This window comes from Plecotus auritus (genome assembly GCF_963455305.1).
Source record: "Plecotus auritus genome assembly, chromosome: 4".
Lineage (NCBI taxonomy): Eukaryota > Metazoa > Chordata > Mammalia > Chiroptera > Vespertilionidae > Plecotus > Plecotus auritus.
This window is the reverse complement of record NC_137775.1, coordinates 184,363,759-184,383,025: the sequence shown is the minus strand read 5'-3', so window position 1 is coordinate 184,383,025 and position 19,267 is coordinate 184,363,759. Positions and strand designations below refer to the sequence as shown.

Below are 19,267 nucleotides of genomic sequence, written 5' to 3'. Positions count from 1 at the left end.
TGGAATTACAGAGATGTGAAAGTGGGGATGTTGGGGGAGCTGAGCATCCCAGCCCATGGAGAGTGCAGGCTGTGGGAGAGGAAGGGAGACTGTCAGGATGGACTGAGGCCAGGATGGCAAAGACCTTGAATTCAATCTCAGGGAGATTCACATTCATACATAGACAACTCAGGGCAATAATTTTTTTAAGGATAAATTTTCTAAGAAAAAATATCATGAACGAATGCTACAGCATCTTGATGGGATAAAACCTCCCGAGCAAGTGCAGGGGATTATAGCTCTAGAACTTAGCCTCAAGCAAGTGGCCTTTGCATTGGAGAGTGGATAATACCCAACCTCACGCCATTGGAACATACTCAGTCAATTAAGAGAAGTACTGATTGCCGGCTGCAAAATATCCCCACAGTGCCAAAATGTCTGTGGAGTGGGTGGGGAGGGCGGGGGGAGAAGGTGTGATAATTAAAAGGATTGTTACTTGCGATGTCACAGGATCCAATGTGTTAACTCTGCATGCTGGGAAGCTAGAGTGCTCCCAGCTGCCACGGGGAGGGAGGATGTGGTTTGATCCCTGGCACCACTCGTTGGGACAAGATGAATCACAAATGTGTTAATAGTGAGGTTCAGTGTCATAATGTGCCAGATGGAGGTGGTTACATCTCTGATTGATTGCCTCCTGGCCAAGACAGAGGTTTTCCAGAAGGCGAATGTCTCCAAATTGGCACTGGAGCTCTAGGGATGAGCAGGTCTTTATTTTGGTCAACACGGACCTGACATTCTCGACTTTATGAAGTGTGGCTCCCCCGAAGACCCAGGCAGCCAGGAACAGGATGCAGATGAGGGCCGATGTGATGAGGGGGTGATATATGGAAGACATCGTTTTGCGCTGGACAGAGCTCCTCGGGCTAAGCGTGGCTGGGAACAAATCTATGGTTGCACAGGGGGTGGGGAATTGCAGTAGAACCCTGCTTGCGAACAAATTAAGTAACGAGAGAGAGAGAGAGAGAGAGAGAGAGAGAGAGAGAGAGAGAGAGAGGAAGAAAGAGAAAGAAGAGAAAGAGCAGGAAGGAAATTCCCAGCTTCAGACACCAAATCCTCACAGCAGCTGAGTCCGATGCCAGGCTGGGGCCACCGGGCAGAACTGCAGAGCATCGCAGAGCATCGCGGGGTGACCTTCCCACCTGTCCCCTTGCACTCACCCCACCATAACCACCCAGCCCTTTGTTGTGGTTGTCGGTCTGCCCCCCAGTGCAAGCTTCCAGCTCTAAGCAGCCAACTACAAGGGCAATAACTGTGGTGTCCTACTGGGAGCGAAGGCAGCCTCGCGTGCAGGCGCAGGGTCCTAATACAGGACAGTGAATAAAGCTTCATTACAGAACAATGGAGTTAGCTGCCAGAGCCTACAGATTTGAATAAACAACAAATAAGCAACATCTGCTCCAGCATATGTGTATGGTAAAAAAAAAAGTCACAAAATAAAAGAATTTGTAAATGCCAAAAGCAACCCGAAACTGCCAGTGCTACTGCGGAGTGAATTTTTAATTGCACATGCAAAGAGGCAGGCTGTGGGTATTAGTCTCACATATGTCTTGTTGCTGCCAACCTGGGAGTATAGATGAATTTAATTAAATAAGGATTATCCCTTCTCCCCAGTACAATTACTTATTTATAACAATGATAAAATTGCCTAATAAAAAAAATTGTAATATTTCAAAACAAGCCTGGAAAACACCCTGGTTTTTGTGTAAGTTGTTCAGGGCGATTGGAGTTTGAGTGCCTCTTTGCCTACTGCCAAGGAAGGAAAAAAAAGCAAACAACAACCCTGATCATAAAGCCTGCCGCAGCGAAGCAGCCAGAGACGGCATTACGGAGAAATATAAAGAAGACACAGAGCCGCGTGGGAATCGGCTTTAGTGGGGTGTGCAGAAAATTAAGCAATCGACTCAAATGGAGGCCAGGCGTCTGAGCCAAGGGACAGGGCCACCGAGACTTGTGTGCCACCGGCGTCCTAGTCCTAATCTGTGGTGGGAGCAGGCAGTCAAGAGCGATTGGTTCCGTTCAACTTGGCGACCCCTCTTCCCTGTGTGCTAATTCCCTGAAAGCAAATAACCACCCAAACCAAACAACAAAGGAGATGGACATTCAGGCCCTCTCAGTGCCAGCGGAGTCCGTTTTTACCTCCAAGTGGCCAACCCACTTCATCAGGGAGGCCAGCAACAACCCAAGCAGGAAATCATGGATGGCCATGTCCATTCACGTGTAGGAGGTTACTACAGAAACCGGAATCTTCCCAGTCTCATGATCTAAGTTTGTTTTCGTGGTTGAGCAATTTTGTTGTTTAAATAGCTTCTCTGCTCTAGAAGGGAGGCAAGCACGAAGAACTTAGGACCTGGGGCTTTCTCTCAAGGTCAATTCAGAAGGCAACCCGAAACTAAGGACAGGGGCAGGTACACAATCGCTCTACCTCAGTTTCCTTGTCCGTGCAATGGGAATGATAATGACAGAATCAACCTCCAGGGGAAGTCAATGAATTACTACATGGAAAGAGCCTGGGACTGCACCTGGCACAGAGAAAGCGCTCAAATGCTGCCAAGAGCTTCAAGGGATGCGTTAGCAAGGCACTCAAATCTGTATGGGGCTCTTTCCTGCATGTTAGGAGCTTCGGAGTCATCTTTTGCTTCTTCTTCATGACATTCATCACAATTGTTATTGCATAATTAATTGGTTTCTCCTAATACTAACAGGCCCCATGAGGCTGGGTTCTATTTCACTTCCATGTGTATTGCCAGCACCTAGAACAGGTTCTTTCATGTATATAAAAGCTCATTAAATATTTGCTGAATGAATGAATTCAGTATGGAAGAAGAACTGGATTTGAATTCAAAACATCCTGGCTTCCCTTTGTCAGCTGTGTAAACTTAGGAAACTTAATTTGTGGGTGTCTTATTTCTAAAAAGGAAAATATAGTGTGGCGATTATGTGAAGTAATGCCATGGAGACTGCTTGGGACGCTGCTAATTAGTGTATAGATGTAAATTGTTAACAATGTCATGCTCCCTAATAATAATTGTAATTGATTGGAATATACAGTTAAGCAACACACTCCATGCATATTCAGGGAAACCAACTTTTTGAGAGATGTTGCTAGAAAGTGTGCAAAACTGAAGTAAATGAAGTATACGTTACTTAGGACTAAATGCAACGCCCCACAATAAAGCACAAATTCTTAGATTTGAAAGGAATATACAAACTTTATACATTCCAAATTTATAAATATTGAAATCCATGCCAGTGAAATCATTGAAAACACCATGTATAATATTTTAAGATAGTGATTATACTCTGCCCACAATGCACTGTTGCAATGTTAAATCACCATTGAGTAATTATTATGGGAACTCTTCTGGCTAAGACAAGAGGAGGTGAGAGTGACTTGATCAGTGTGGGGAGCAACAAGTATGTATGGAGTTCTCTAGTGGGTCTGGCACTGTGCTTGGCCTGGGGGTGCTCAGTAAATAAGACAAGATTCCTACCCTCACTTAGCATAAGCAAACAAATAACTATTCCTCCAGATGAGCCCTGCAGAAGTGTCATTTACTAAGCATAGCAACAGCATGAGGGCAGAGGCAGAGAAAATAAAGGAGGAAGAGTAGAACAGAGACTGTGGAATTTGAATTTGTCTGCTTAAGAAAAAAGCGGGGGGCATTTTTGATGTTCTTCTCAATTAGTATACCAGTCCCTTTGAAATAGCACAGAAAGGAGAGAAAAGGAGAGAGAAAGAGAGAAAGAATAAATAGAATCACTTGTTTTCTACTTCCCCCATTATTAAGTTTCATTTATTTATTAATCTCTAATTCTAATTATGTTTATTTTGTTGTTTTTATGATTATTTCTTGAGTTAGATACTTAGTTTATTTTTTCCCTTGTTTGATAACGGAAGCAATTAATACTATGAATTTGCCTCAGATTACTGCTTCTGTTCCAATTCTCCAATTTTAAATAAAGTGTTTATTATTATTCAAATGATCCTCATTTATAGTTTTAACTTAGCATTTTCTGCACTTGAAGGACTCAGTCCCCAAGTCCTAGATTTGGTATTTTGTTTTGTTTGTTTGGAAAAAGAAAGTGTTGCTTATATTTTTATTCTTGATTTTAAGTATTGCTGCATTTAGATCTATGGCAAAATGACTTATACATTATATGTGAGAGTCTGTGCATTTGTGTGTGTGTAAGAAACCAAAGAAATAATCCTTGCATTTAAAAATTGTTCTATATTTTAATAAATATTTCAAGGACACTGGCAAAGAATACGTATTTAAATATTTTTCTATTAAGTATTTTATCAACTGTATTAATGTCTTTTCTATCACCTTTTATTATTTCCTGTTTGACCTGTAAAAGAGGAGAGGAATCTTAAAGTCTCCCAATTTGGGGGGAAATGTTGGTCAAAGGGTAGAAAGTTGCAGTTATGTAGAATGAGTAAGTCTAGAAATCTAAGGTATAGTCAATAATGCTGTATTAAACATTGGAAATTTGCTAAGGGATATTCAGGTTCACTCATCACATACACAAGAGGGTAACTATGTGAAGAGATGATATGTTAATTGTCTTGCGATAGTAATTATTTCACTGAGTATGTGTACATCAAATCATCATGTTGTATACCATATATATATATATATATATATATATATATATATATATATAATTTTATTATTTTTTTAAATTAAAAATAAAAGGAGCAAAAAAGTTTGGACTGGTTGTTATGGGGAATGGGGCAGCAAATTAACAACAAAATCTCCCATTTTTATTGTGTTAATTTCCTATACCAGTAGTACTGCCAGAATTTTTCACTAAGTAGTGTTATGAAAATAACATATGCACATGGTAACAAAAGAAAAGTAAAAGATGCCAATTAATTTAAAACATGCTAGTTCCCCTTCTGTTAAGGTATAACCATTAACGGTTCTTTATATATTATCCCAGAAGCATTCTGTACACACTCCCCCCATCAATAGAAATAGATGCACTCTAAATTCAAAGAGGAATCTAGATAGAACCTTTTGTATCTTTCCCCCCCACATTTAACAACTGTATATCTCTGAGACCATTCCATACCAATACTTAAATATCTCTTTATTTTTCAAAATAATGTCTAAGTAGATTTTAATGTAAGCTTTACAACAATTGTTTAGAGTGAACTTTTTTTGGGGGCACTTAAGCTGTCTCTAGTTGTTTGTTACTATAAACATTCTTGCAGTAGAAGTCCTTATGTGCACATTTGAGTCTAATGGTAGGACAAATTCCAGAACTGTGATAGTTGCATCAAAACTCCATGCATTTAAAATTGTGTGACAGACAAATTACACTTCAAGTGATTCATGACAATTTAACTTCCAACTGACAGTGGGTGAGTGTTTATTCTACATGTTTTTTGTAGTCATTTATTCTACATGATTTTTTTGTAGTCATTCTTTTATTGGCAAGCATTTCTTCTGAATAGTCCCTGATTATGAACTGCTAAGTCTTGTGGTGGTCTTGCTGTGTATGCTGGTTCCATAAGGTGACAAGAAAGGTGTGTCTTGTTGGATTTCAGAGTTAAATGAGATTATTTTAGAAATTATGCTCTTAATTTGTTAGTACAATTCTGCAGTGGACTTCTCTCTTCAATCCCTAGGCAAGTTCTTCCTATAGAATTGTCTGTATCTTCATCCACAATATATTCTATTCAAATTCCTCAAGGCTTCTGGAATATGAATGATTGAATCACCTCCCCTCTCCCCTTTTAATAGCACCAAACCGTATTTCCTCTTTATATTTATACTAGAGGCCCAGTGCATGAAATTTGTGCACGGGTAGGGTCCCTAGGCCTGACCAGTGATCAGGGCCGATCAGGTTCCTTACCTCCCCCCTCCATGCCTCCTCCTTCCCTTGCTCCCTCAGCATCCTGCACCACCACCACCGCTGGTCGCCCACCATGTTCCATGCCGCCCCTTGGTGGTCAGCATACATGGTGGTCAGAGAGCGATCAAACTCCCATTCTCCCGGTCAAACTCCCAAGGGGACACTGCATATTAGCCTTTTATATATATAGATTCCTTTGCTCATTTCAGTGAGAATTTTTCAGGGGCTGAAGGGAGGGTAGGATATTTGTGACCTTGGCTACTTATCTTTTATAAGAAGTAATTTTGCTCCAATTCATTTAGAAAAATGCTTAAATATACTTTTTTCTGCTAATATTCAAAGTATTGTGCATGAGTAGATGAAAAAGTCTTTAAATACCTTTAAGTTTTAAAGGTATTTGAAGTGATAATCACATGCCTTCATCTATTTGTGTGTTTGTATGTGGCTTAAAACCACAATTTATTATCTCTCATGGTTCTATGGATTAACTCAGCTTGGTTATGTGGTTGTTTGGAATTGCTCATGCAATCAAAGTTGGAAGGCATCTGGACTGAAGTCATCTGAAAGTTTGACTGGACTGGACATCCAAGATAGCTTATTCACATGGGAGCTCATCAAGTTTATCCACCAGAGTGTCTACATGTGGCATCCACATACAGTTTGGGTTTTTTACAAAACAAAGGTCATATTTGCAGAGAGAATATTCCAAGAACAGGTATCTCAAGACCCAGGAAGCAGCCAGGCAGTTTAAGGGTTATGTTCTGGAAATAGCAGAGTATCGCTTCTGCCATGTTCTATTGGTCAAAACAGTCTACATGCCTTCATCTTTTGAATGAAGTCACTTTTCCAACTTCGAGTAAAAAATTCATTCATATATATATATATATATTTATATATATTAAAATTCATATATATCCATAGCTATCTACACTGAGTGGCCAGATTATTATGATCTCTGAATGCATAATAATCTGGCCCGATGCATGAATTTGTGCATGGGTGGGGTCCGGCCAGCCTGGCCAGCGGGGGAGGGGACATGGGCGGTTGGCCGGCCTGCCTGCTGGTTGAATTCCTGGTCAAGGGGACAATTTGCATATTAGCCTTTTATTATATAGGATATACACTGAGTGGCCAGATTATTATGCATTCAGAGATCATAATAATCTGGCCACTCAGTGTATATGTAATTCACTCCTATATATATATCACTAATTTCCGTCTTTCTCTATTATTTGAACTAGTTTTACTTATTTTTTTCTTAGTCCTATTTTTTCTTGGGTTAACAATATTGTTTGTGAAAGTAATGAAATTACATTTGTTTAATTGTTATTCAGATTTTCTCCACTAGGCCAACCTTCACCCATACTACTTTGCTCTCTAAATTTGAGATTAAATGTAGATTAGTACTTTTGCCTAACTTTCCAAATAATTTTTTGTAATGATTGGGGTGACTTAGATTAGACCAGCAGACCTCTTGATTGAATGTCAAGGAAGGCAGCTCCTATTGGCAAGAGAACCTCCAGCTTCATTGAGAAGCATTCAATTAGATGGAAAACAGATGCTTATTTTTATCTTAAAAACCTCAATGCAGGTTATGTGGTAATTACTCCAAAGAGCAGGATAACAATTTATGTAATCAGCAGGACCCTATAATTACTAATGCATAATTTCTAAACAGCATTTAGCAAAATGAGGCCCATACATACACTTTGTAATGAAAAAGATGTGTTTGACACCACACTAAATTAAATTAAAATTAGCATATTTTCTTCCAGGACGTACACTAGCTTCCTCTGCTTTATTTTGCTTCACTGATTCCTGTCTACTTCTCGCTCTGTTATAGGGTTATGGAAATGCTGAATCACAATGATAGCTGAACAAGGGCATAGGAACCAGAAGTAGAGAAAGGCTGCCTCTCCTGCTGTCCAGGACATTATAAGACCACCTAAGAGATGACCCCAGAGTTGCATCTAGATAACTTGTTTCACCTGAGAGTTTCACATGAAGGTCATATAATCACTTAATTTAGGTTATAAGTTCTGGCAGATAACTTAAAAATTACCTGTTCTTATCTCTTTATAACATGTAAAAACTGAGGCCCAGTGTCATGATACGACGTGTACAACATTAAGCAGTTGGCAGAAGTAAGAACGTATTCCCTCAGTTAGTTCCAGTCCTATGTGAAACCCATTCTACTATCCTGGTCACCTCACACAGAGTTAATGGTAGACAAGCCCCACTGATACTGGACATTTCTGTAGTAAATATTTTGAAATTTACATGTACATTTGCATTGCTAGCGAGAGTTTACGTAATAGTAGCAGGTAGAAAATGCAGTGGTAGTAGATAGTAGTCGTAACAGATGTGGTATCTCCTGGCAATGAGTAAGTTCTACATTTTAAGAAAGTTGAGTAGCAGTCACTTACATTCTCTGAAAAGACCATTGATGAAATTGTACACCTTGACGAATTCTTACCTTTAGTTCCTGAAGTCAGGTCAGGATGATCATCAATCTCCTCTTCAAAGCTCTGGACCTGAGACACCGGAATATGTCAGTCTCATTATCTTGTTCCCCAGATACCCCAACCTGTCTCTGTAGTGACAGAGAAGTGTATTAGTAACCTGTCACTGTCTTGGCTTCTGTGTCCATCCCTGCACTGTGGTTCCCTTTAGGGCGGAGTCTGTTCCCCAGAGCCTATCAGAGTGCCTCACAGCAGACGGCTCAAAGGAGAGGTGGCCAACCTTGGGATTTACAAGTAAATATCCTCCCCCACTACTGGATAATTTGACATGAAAAGAGGGGTGGGGCATGCTCTTCTGTACTTTCTTTGTAATTATATTAAAGAATAGAGAAACTAATGAAAATGTGTAAGTACATATTTTTTTAAAAGACTGAGAAGTGCAGGTGGCCATGCCATCTAAATAGGGTGAAAATTAGCATGAGTGTATGAAGGTGGGATGAAAAAGCAGAGAAGAAGTGTGAAATGGGAGTCAAGCTAGGTGACTGTCAATAAATCCCAAAGCAAACTAACAAAATACTGATCCCATAAAAATAAAAAATAAAAAACCCATCCTGCTTCTTTGTCTAAGGCCCTGCATTAGTCATCTTGGGGGAAATATTTCCAAGACACATCCCCTTGATGACAAAACCTGGTCCTCCAGGAGCTGTGTGTGTGTGTGTGTGTGTGTGTGTGTGTGTGTGTGTGTGTGTCGGGGGGCGGGGGGAGCACATCCTTGACACACACACACAATCTCTACCTCAACAAGCTCTCCCTGCCGAGGCTATGAGAATACAGAGGAGGAATTTCACTGAGTGGGAAGTAGTTGAACGGACCCTTGAAGAAGGTGAAATGTGGAAAGAGTAGAGAAAACCATCCTGAGATGCATAATAAAACTGAGCAATGGCAAAGACAGAAATAACCTGTGGATTCAACTGAGTGCAAGGACTGGAAAAGGGATGGGAGAAAGCAAAGGCTGGTTTCATATCATTTAGTTCTGACTGAAGTAACCAGAATGACCTTAAATGCCCCAGACTAAACAGGAGTTTGGAACGTAAGACCTAATGCCGAGGGGTTGACAGATGAAGGGGTTAAATGAGGGCTGAAAGGCAAAAGGTGCCTTGATGAAGGTCATCTCCCTTAGAAGTTGAGCACAAAGTACAAACAACACTGACCTCTTCCAGTTCGAAGGAGTCTGGTGCTTTCCTCACCCCAGATAAGCTCTTGAGCTTGTTAGTCTGAATCGCGTTTTCTTTCTGAGTTCTGTCCTTGACTGACCCCTCAGAAACACAGGAAGGAGGAGTCTGCTTGGCTATCATGGGTGAGGAAGGCCAGCGCTTTTTCAGAAGAGCTCTGGGAGGATGACAAGGTATCAAGTCATCACAGGCTTGGAGAGACCAATGCTCAGCTGAAGGAGACAAATGACTTTGGTGGAGGTTGTCTGTCATGGCTGGTGACTCTATTGCACATACCCCTGGTCCTGCATAGGTGCTGGAAAAATGTTCCCTCTTCTTCAGAGACCTTGACACTTCTGAACTACCGTCTCTCCTGATGTTCTGCTTCGAGGCTCTCCTGAAAAGTTCCCCTTCTCTTCCTGGATGTTCTTTGGCTCCACTCACTGAAGTTCTTTGCACACTTTCCTCTCCGTCTTTCTCTTCAGCTTTGCTCTGCCAGGTGCTAACATCATTCAGCAAAGATGAGAAGGCACTGGCCACCTGATCCAGGATTTCCAGCTGTCGGAAACGGCCTGAATGATATAGAAAGCACAATTTTTAGACTGGGTTTTTGTATTGAAACTGCATTGAGGTTGTCAAAACTGGAGAGGTTGGTTAACACATGTGATTTTTCAAGATGAGAAGGACTTGAAGCTCCAGAAACTCATTTTTTTCCTCTGTTCATGCTACTAATTATTATGAAGGTGACTCCTCTATATAAAGTTATTGGGAAGTGAATACCTTTTGTATTTAGTTGTACATGCATACTAGATAGATTCATATATGCCAATAATTAATGATGTGTTAATCCATAACATCGACAAAGATGTATCTTGAGTTCAATCTTGTGAATTAAACTAAGTTGTCAAAAAGTAAACCCAGCTCTTTCATACAAGATGATCCTGAGTTTCTCCCACTGCTTTAGGCCGTAGATATCTTCATCCTCACCTCCAGCCTCTCCATCTATTGCCACCTGAGAGTGTGGAAAAATCATGGCGCATGGAGTCAAAAGGCCTGGATACAAATTCCAGGACCACCTTTTCTCTGTCATTACAACCAGTGGCTTTCCAGATGGGCCAAGTTCATGAATAAGGACAACATGGAACGTATTTCCCTTCCCCCAACATATGCACCAACCCACAGTGGACATGTAGAGGGATCCAGATATAAGCTGTTCTGTTTCAGCTACGATAGGAGAGGTGGATTGCCACTGTACACATCTCCCAGACCAGCGGTCGGCAAACTCATTAGTCAACAGAGCGGCAAACCGCAGCTCGTGAGCCGCATGTGGCTCGCGAGCCACGGTTTGCCGACCACTGTCCCAGACCATCTCTCCTAATACTGTGGCTCACCTCCCCGCTCACTGTGTAACTGCAGAACCAACTCAAACTGACCTTACTCTAACAAGATACTGGGTTGTTTTTCAGGGACAACTGAACAAAACAGCATTTGGCCAAAGCATGTGCAGACGAGAGGATTTTGACCTCCAATAACACTTGGAACCAAAGTCTCTCCACCCCACGGAACCAAAGCACTGAGACAAAATTGGAACCTGAACACCAGAATCCTTTCAGAAGTGAAGGGTCTGCTGTCCAGGGAGGTTGGGTGCTGAAGCCATTCTTACCATGAATGGCCAAGCTCCAAGGCCCTCCAGTTGAAACTTGTCCCCTGCCAGTGATTTGGCATGCCAGCAGATTTCCCTGAACCCGTCAATCTCTGTTTGAACCCTGGATCGGAAGACAGATTTGAGCTCTGCCTCTTATCTTCTTGCTGGTTGATCTTACAATAAAGATTTTTTTCTTAAAAGCCAGTGCCATAGTATTGGCTTCTACGTGTACTGGGCAGCAAGCTCTTGCTCTGTAACAATTGCTGTCGGTAGGACTTGGATGCCATGTGGTCCTCACTTACCATACAAGTTAGGGTTCTCAATGTCCATTCGCTGCTTTTGAGCCTCAAGAAAAACACGGATATTGATCCCTGTGGCTGCGGAGCCACAACACAGGAATCTGGCTGGAATTTGTGTGCAGATGTCTGGCTCGTCAGCACCAAACCCCAGATCCAAGAAAATCTCCACTGGATCTTTTTCCCCAAATTCCAGCCACTCAGGAATGCTGCAGTAAAAAAATATGAATGTCTTTATCCAGTAACATACATGCTTTACAGTTTTCACATTTGCTTTATAGATAGTAACATACTCTATGTATCTTTTGGCATCATGCCTTTTTTCTCCTAAAATATGAATTGAAGATCATAAGTTAGTATATATAAACAACTACCTATTCCTTTTGTCACTGTACAGAATTCCATAAAATGGGAGCTGAAAACTTATATGACCATTTTCCCATTGACAGATATTTAGCCTATTTCACTGACCCCTTTATACTCCTCTTGCAAGTTGGGGTTTAGAAATCCTCACTCATTCTCTCCTCTATCCATTCATTAATTTCTCAAGTGCCTACTTATCGATTCATGAAATCCACTGTTGCATGGGATAGTTTTCCTGGATGCGAAGTGCCTGAAAACCACATACCTTTGTGGTATACTCACAGCAGAATGGCATGAGTTGAAGCTGGTCCCTCTGGATAGGGTAGGAGTTTCTGAACATTGGTGCAGAGATCTAGGGCGAGAGGGTAGCAATGATGAGATGGGTCCATTTAGATCGTCCATCCCCCTCGGGAGGGCACTGGGAGCCTTTCCCATCCAGAGCACACATTTGCCTTTCCTGGTCATTCCTAATAATCCCACAGGGGCCATGCCTTTGAAGAGGGAGCGCAGTGGCGGGGGGGGAGGGGGTAGTGCTGCCTACAGAAGGTGTGAGGATTTAAGTAGGTGCCCACTAGTGCTCATTATGAAGGTGACAGAATGTCTCACTTTTGACAGATGGCAAATCATTGGGGAACCTTTCAGGAATGAGCCCTGCTAGGCTCTGACTTTCGGGAGGAAGTTAAAATTTTGTTATGAAAGAGGTAGAGGCAGCAGCCACTGAAGTGCCTCAACATTCATTCTCATCATGAAGGACTTCCTAGGGCACGGTTAGTGTTCTCTGAGTGCTGTCTCTAGGCTCTGGGCCAACCATATGCAACAGTAACACTCCCCTTGACTGCCTCAAAAACCAGCATCCCTCTCTCCAAAGAGACCTGCACTGCAGGTCATTTGAAAGCATTTCCAGCCTGGCCGGTGTGGCTCAGTAGTTGAGCATGCCCCAGGCGGTCACTGGTTCGATTCCTGGTCAGGGCACATGCCCGGGTTGTGGGCTCAATCCCCAGGAGGGGCTGTGCAGGAGGCAGCTGATCAGTGTTGATGTTTCTCTCCCATCCATGTTTCTATCTCTCTTTCTCTCTCCCTTCCTCTTTAGCTAAAATCAATGAAAACATATTTTAAAAAAGAAAGCATTTCCAAACAGAACAGAACCCTGTCATAATGTAGTTGACTTGTAGATACCTCATCTAAATGATAGCTGCATCTAGTCTCATCAAATACAACAGCCAGTTGGCACAAAATTGAAATTTATCAAAGAATACAATGTAGATAACAGTTTTCCCAAGGAGATCAAGGTCTCCTGCATGCACAGCTGAATTTGCCTTAATCCTGCCCATTATTAGTAAGAATAGATGGGCCCTGCCTCTTTGTTCAATTGCTTCTCCCGACGTATAAAAGCTCATAGTCTAGTTCAGTGGTCCTTAAACCAGAGCATGCCCAAGAACTATGTGAAGACCTTATAAAAACACCGATTTCTGAACTCTACCCCTAGGTTTTCCTATTCAAAGAGTCTGGCTTGGGGATCAAAAATTCATCCTAGTAAGTTCTCAGGTGATGTGGATGCTACTGCTTGGGGTAACTTTGAGAACTAGTCTATCCTCAAATTAAGAGAATCTCACTGCTTTCCACCTAACATTAGAAATTATAATAATTAAATTATAGCATGATGGTCAATAATATTGGCAATATGAAATGTGAATGTAACTGTTTTATGAACAGGTCCTTGTGAACAGCTGAATTACAGTAGAATACCATTTATGTGTGTTTTAATTAAATCCCCCCAAGTCAGAATTTGTTGATTTAATTTACTCACTCCTTCATGACATTTGAAGAACCTCTATTTCTCTCAAGGCTCCCGAAAACATTGCAGCACTGTGGCTCAATCAGTGACAAGATCCCAAGATCCATGTCATTATTAAGAACTCTCCTCACTGTATATCCCTTATGAGAGACGTGGCCGTAAAATACTGGACTGAAGCAACACTGATTCTGCCACCTACCTCAGGTAGTCTTTTACAGTCATTTGAACCATTCCTTGTTCATGAGAAAAAACTGCAACAAAAAAAGGGGGGATGAACTTAATTTCCTTTCATCCTCATGGAAGATTTTCTCATCCTCAAAGGAACCAACGTGTGACTGATTGCCATGTCTGAGAGTGTATGGGCATGAGATACAAGGCATCTCTGTAGTGAACAAGACAGAATGTAATTAATGGCTAAATGGTGTGACAGGCACTTGAAGATGTGTGTACTTGCTCAGTGAAAGGGAAGTCAGTGGCACATGAAGTAGTCAGCAGCGACTACCTGGAAAGAAGCAGTGCTTGTCTCGAGTTTTTAAGAATAAGGAGAAATGACCCAGCCGGTGTTGCTCAGTGTTTGAATGTCAACCTAGGAACCAGGAGATCAAAGTTCAATTTCCGGTTGGGGCACATGCCCAGGTTTTGGGCTCGGTCTCCAGTAGTGGGCATGCAGGAGGCAGCCAATTGATGTTTCTCTCTCTCTCTTCCTCTCTGGAATCAATAAAAAAAATATTTTAAAGAAAAATATATAAAGAAAAAAAGAGGCGGTGGGGGTGGGGGGTAGGGGTCACCTGCTCAATAAACAAAAAATAGGAGAATTTGATTGTTTGAAAAGAGGGGTTGTTGTGGAAGAAGAACATCTGGAGCAAGGGCAGAGCTCAGTGGCAGGGCTGATCAGGTTAGATCAAATGGCAGTTTGGAATACAAAACTACAACTTAAAGAGGAGGTGAGAGAAGAGAGCAAATAAATGTCTGCTCTACGAAGCAAATGGAACTCTGTCAGCACAAGAATCATATGGGGTGGAGAATATAAATCTACGGTAAATGTTTAAGAATAGAGTAGGGATGTATATGGCCTCTGTGCTACCCACTCCAGCTCCCACTCCCGTGGCAGACATCACCAGTCAACCACATCACTTTCTCATAGAGCCTAGGTAGGCTCTTAAATTCACCAGGAAAGCCACAACTGATCAAATGAGATGAAGCTTATTCGACATCCTTTGTTTGCATTAATTTTCACAAGTGGGTTTTGAGAAACACAGTGATGTCAGGGTACATATCTGAACTTTAGAAATTGCTAAACTTAAAGAGAATATGTAACTGCTCATAAAACATTCTGGGGAGCCACTGCCAAGGATGGCATATTGAGGCAAGTGATCATTATTATGATACAACTATGACATTTTTCAGATGTCCTATGTGACATCTGGTGACAGATATAAGTCAAAATAACTGATTCAAACCTATGTACCAAGTTAAGAATGAACTTAGAATCAAAACTCCAGTCTTTTTTTCCCATTACATCAGTGGTTTTGAAACTTTGGGTTTTAGCAGAGAGATGCTTCTGCAAGATTCCATTGGTTTACAGGGGTCAAAGGGAGCTGTCCTGACGGTGTTGTCCATCCACTTTTTCTGGGTCCCATGAGTTTGAAAGACCCAGAGTTTGAAAAACATCATTTGTTCACTGCCAAGTCTCTCGCCTCGGCAGGCACCGCTAATCCACTGCAGCGCTCACTCCCTGAACTCAACTCACTCTCAGAGCTTCTCAGACCATAAAGCCATTACCAACTGATTGAAGTTGTCACACGAGAGAAAGCCTATTTGCCACTTTATTAACCACGTTATAGATGCAAGCACAGTCTAATTTTTGACAGTTATATTGTAATGACTTGATGCCATAATAAATTAGAGACGTTGCCCAAAATGGAAGGTAAAATAAATATTTGTCTATTTTAAGCAATTTTTTTTTCCTATTCCTCCCTGACTCCATTCCTGCCACTACCACCTCCACCTACTGCTGTGCAGGGAAGTCCCAAAGGCAAGCTCCAAGTTTCTGAGCGCCTCTTCTCCCTGAAGCCATTCCGTGGTTCTGCGTGTCCTGCTAGGATGCCTCTCTCACCCCTACCTCGGCCTTCCCCAGTTGCCTGCCATTGCTCTGGATTTCCTCAGACGTGTGAATGGATGTGTGATCCAGGCCAGCCTGGCACTGTGGACACAGTGAATGGCTCAGACTGTGAGAGAGGAAATGACCATTTTCAGATACTGATGAGAAGAGTTTGCTCAGCCTTGCTGCCATTTCCCACACCCTGGCCCCACAGGAAACCCAGCCTCCAGAGAAATGGGCAGCCCTGCACCCAGGACATCTCCATAAGCTTCTCGAGCCACACTCCGTGGACCACACCCCACAGCCCTGCCATCCATCTTCAGAAGCAAGCTGCTTGCCAGGAAACCAAGGGGAGCCCCGAAGAGGAAAAGGAGCCCCCAAAGGCAACATGTTTTCCAAGAAATGTGCAAAGTGGAGCCAGCTAGGTTACAAGGGGGTTAGTTTTCTGATCTGACGACACATATTGAAAGCCTTACACAATTTCAATACCCGTTGGAGAAAGGGCCTTCTCTTCTTCCACCTTACAGCTCCCCATAAGGCCCAGCCATCACTGACCCAGAGGGGCAGTTGGGGTGTCTAAACCCCTCACCTGAACCCCATCCTCACTGACGCACAGATATAGCTTTTATATCTCTTGTTAGATTCCTTATCCACTGTCTTCTTGACCTTATTTGAAATGACACAAATGTCTCTCTCCATCTAATTCACACACATCAGCCTTCTCTGCTGCCAAGCTTAGATTTTGGAGAAAACCAAGCCAGAGAAAATCAATATGATCTTTTAAAAGAAATTCACAAACTAAGCCTGTTTTAAAAATTATAATAAAATTGTTAAAAATGAATTTGGTTCATCACTCCATTTCCTTTTGCATTTCCAGGCTCCCCAGGTCCTGCGAAGCAATGACCGACCTTTCCAACACTTCTGCCTGGTAGTTGAGAGTCTTGGAGAGGGAAGTGTGGAGTTATGATTCGTTGTCTGTTGGGGTGTTTTGTTATGATGGTGGTTGTTTTATTTTTGTTTTTCTCTACTTTGCCAATGTGTAAGATAAACTCTCTGGAGCCTGAGGATGGGCTCCTCAGGGCCAGGTTGCCTGTTTTCAATAATGAACCTGAACCTGAACCTGAACCGAGAGGCATAAGCAGGTAGCCCAGGTCTCACTGGCATGGGATTCCTAGAATTTCCTGAAAACTCGGGAAATCCAGCAACTGTGGCCCAGGACCTTCAGGACAGTGGTCTGTTGGCAGCCATGTGCTCTGTGATTCTCTGCTCTCCGTCCTGCCTGCTTGGTCCAATAGTGGTTACCTCCCCGGCTTTGGGAAGCATTTGAATCTGCTACTATAGTCACAGCAAGAATTTGACAACCAAGGAATGCCAGGAGGAGCAAACCAACCGCTCCTGTTGCCCTGGACTTTCTCAAGCTTCTGCAGGCACCAGGCTCGCCCAGGGAGAAGATGGACCCTTATGGCCATGCCTGTATTGACCACAAAGCCCTGCTGGCGAGGGCCTCCTTCATTCCTCACTCGTTTCTCTAGTTGCTGGGTTTTGATATTTTCTCTAATATTTTCCCCTTCCAAGATACCCTTATTGGTTTTATAAAACCAGATTTGACTTTCTAAGTGCATTGGAGAATAAATACTGAAAAAAATATTAAGGTCCTACTATTCCCAAGTTTCTAAGGGTTGATTTGGAGGAGAATTAAAGCAAGAAAACACATGCCCTGCCCTACTCAGTGTGTCCCACTGCATGGGTTAAGATCCAGCTCTTATTCCTTCTTGGAGACCTGAGTCTCCAGCCACCCCGCCCACTGCTAGGTGGACTCCTGCCATCTGAAACAGCAGACACCGCGCTTAACCCTGCAGAGTGTATGGCTGGGGAAGATGGAGTGAGATATGCAGAAGGCACTAATTAGCACCTTCATTGGCTTAGAAAGCATTTTTTATTTTGGTTTTCCTAAGCATTTCTGACTGATTCATGGAAGACATTTGGTTCTTTGGAATATCGTCCAATAGACTAATCAAATTACATTTTCACAGGGCTCTAAAATAATAGCAATCTGCAGCTTTCTGCACACTTAACTCCTGCATGACCAAGACACTTAGAAGAGGCAGTCAGCAGGGTTTGTCTCATTTAATCAATTATTAATCTATAGCCTTACCAAAAAAAAGACTCTTCATTCTTCCCGACTCTCATGCTCAAAACCTTAAAGCCGGTTTTAATGATTGGGCTCTTCTTCACCCACATATCTGTTTATTTTGCTGGTGATGCTGACCCATCCTCTCTACTCCATTGCTGACACCCACCCCAAGTTGAGGTCACAATTGCTTCATCCCAAGGTATGTACCTTCCTCCCATTGCCAGGATACACACTGGAATCTGTCGCTGCCCTTCTCAGAAACCATTCAGAACTCACTGCAATAGAGATGGCCAATGTGTGCCAGGCCTGCTGCAATTCCCTGGTGCTGCACCTATGGCATCTGTCACTTGTGACTCAGGACCCTCTATTCAGGTGAACAAAGGTAGGGCTTCAAAAATGGCTGAACACAGCCTGTCCTTTGATTGGAACCTGAGATGACACTTCTTTGCCACCCCTCTCCTAAGACATCAAGTGGGATCCCCTCTTTCTGGATACTAAGGCATTTATAACCTGACAATACCCTATTTAACAAGAACATTTCTGCCTTTGCTTCCCAACCTGAAACCAGTTCCTAGTCTGACCACCTTCTATATGCATTCCTGTACATATTTAATTTTCTTCTCATTATATGACTTTGCCCAAGCTCCCTTTGCTTCCACCAACTGACACTGTCTTGCTTTGCCTCTTTTTTTTCTCCCCAAAACCTCATATCTCTTTGATTGACTAGCTTATGTCTCATCTCTCCTTTGAAGATTTCCCAATCTGACTACATCATCTTCATCATGGGCCAGTTGTACTAAGATCCTTTGGTTGATTAGCTCTGGAGAAGTCAGGCATGGTACAGGGGATTCTTGCCTCAGGGGCATCTACAATTTTGTTAGTGAGGCTGATCATGGCCTTAAAAATTTGAGGCAGCACAGACCATGTGCCATATGAATAGAACCCATAGTGGAAGTGACTGGTGTTTAGAAAACTGACCGAGTCTCTTAGTGCAGATGTCAGGAAGGACCTTGTCGAGAATATGGAACTTGAATCAGGACTCAAAAGAAGGGCAACAGGTGAACAGAATGGGAAAGATGTGAATACAGGAGGAATTGGATGACGAAAGAACTAGCGATGGACTGAGAGCAGGTAGGATTACAGGGTCTTTTAGAACATTGGTATCGGTTACATTCAGATTATGATGGTCCTGGAAAGTCAGAGTGACATTCTTGAGAGCAGGAACCATAGATTCTACATCTTTGTTCCCACTGCCTGGCACAGCTCTTTGCTCTGAATGCTTTCTTTTGATAAGCATTAAAGGAACATCTATTATGCTTAATTGGATTTACTTTGACCTTTTCTTATAATAGAGACCAC

At 42.3% G+C, this 19,267-nt stretch overlaps 1 protein-coding gene across 11 annotated transcripts in view; it reads right to left on the bottom strand.

Moving 5' to 3' along the window:
- Positions 1–19,267, bottom strand: part of ITPRID1 (ITPR interacting domain containing 1) — a 69,864-nt gene that overhangs the window by 30,555 nt on the left and 20,042 nt on the right. For 8 of the 11 annotated variants that reach the window (XR_013960422.1, XR_013960423.1, XR_013960424.1 and 5 more), the window contains 5 exons: positions 13,873–13,924; positions 12,144–12,230; positions 11,522–11,724; positions 9,575–10,146; positions 8,378–8,435 (listed from right to left, as the gene is read on the bottom strand). Coding sequence is in view for 8 of the 11 variants with exons in the window: in XM_080664886.1 (XP_080521012.1) it covers positions 8,378–8,435; positions 9,575–10,146; positions 11,522–11,724; positions 12,144–12,230; positions 13,873–13,924 (972 nt within the window). In the remaining 3 variants the exon portion in view is untranslated. The remainder of the gene's footprint in view (positions 1–8,377; positions 8,436–9,574; positions 10,147–11,521; positions 11,725–12,143; positions 12,231–13,872; positions 13,925–19,267) is intronic. The other 3 variants (XM_080664893.1, XM_080664888.1, XM_080664892.1) reach the window with 3 other exon arrangements.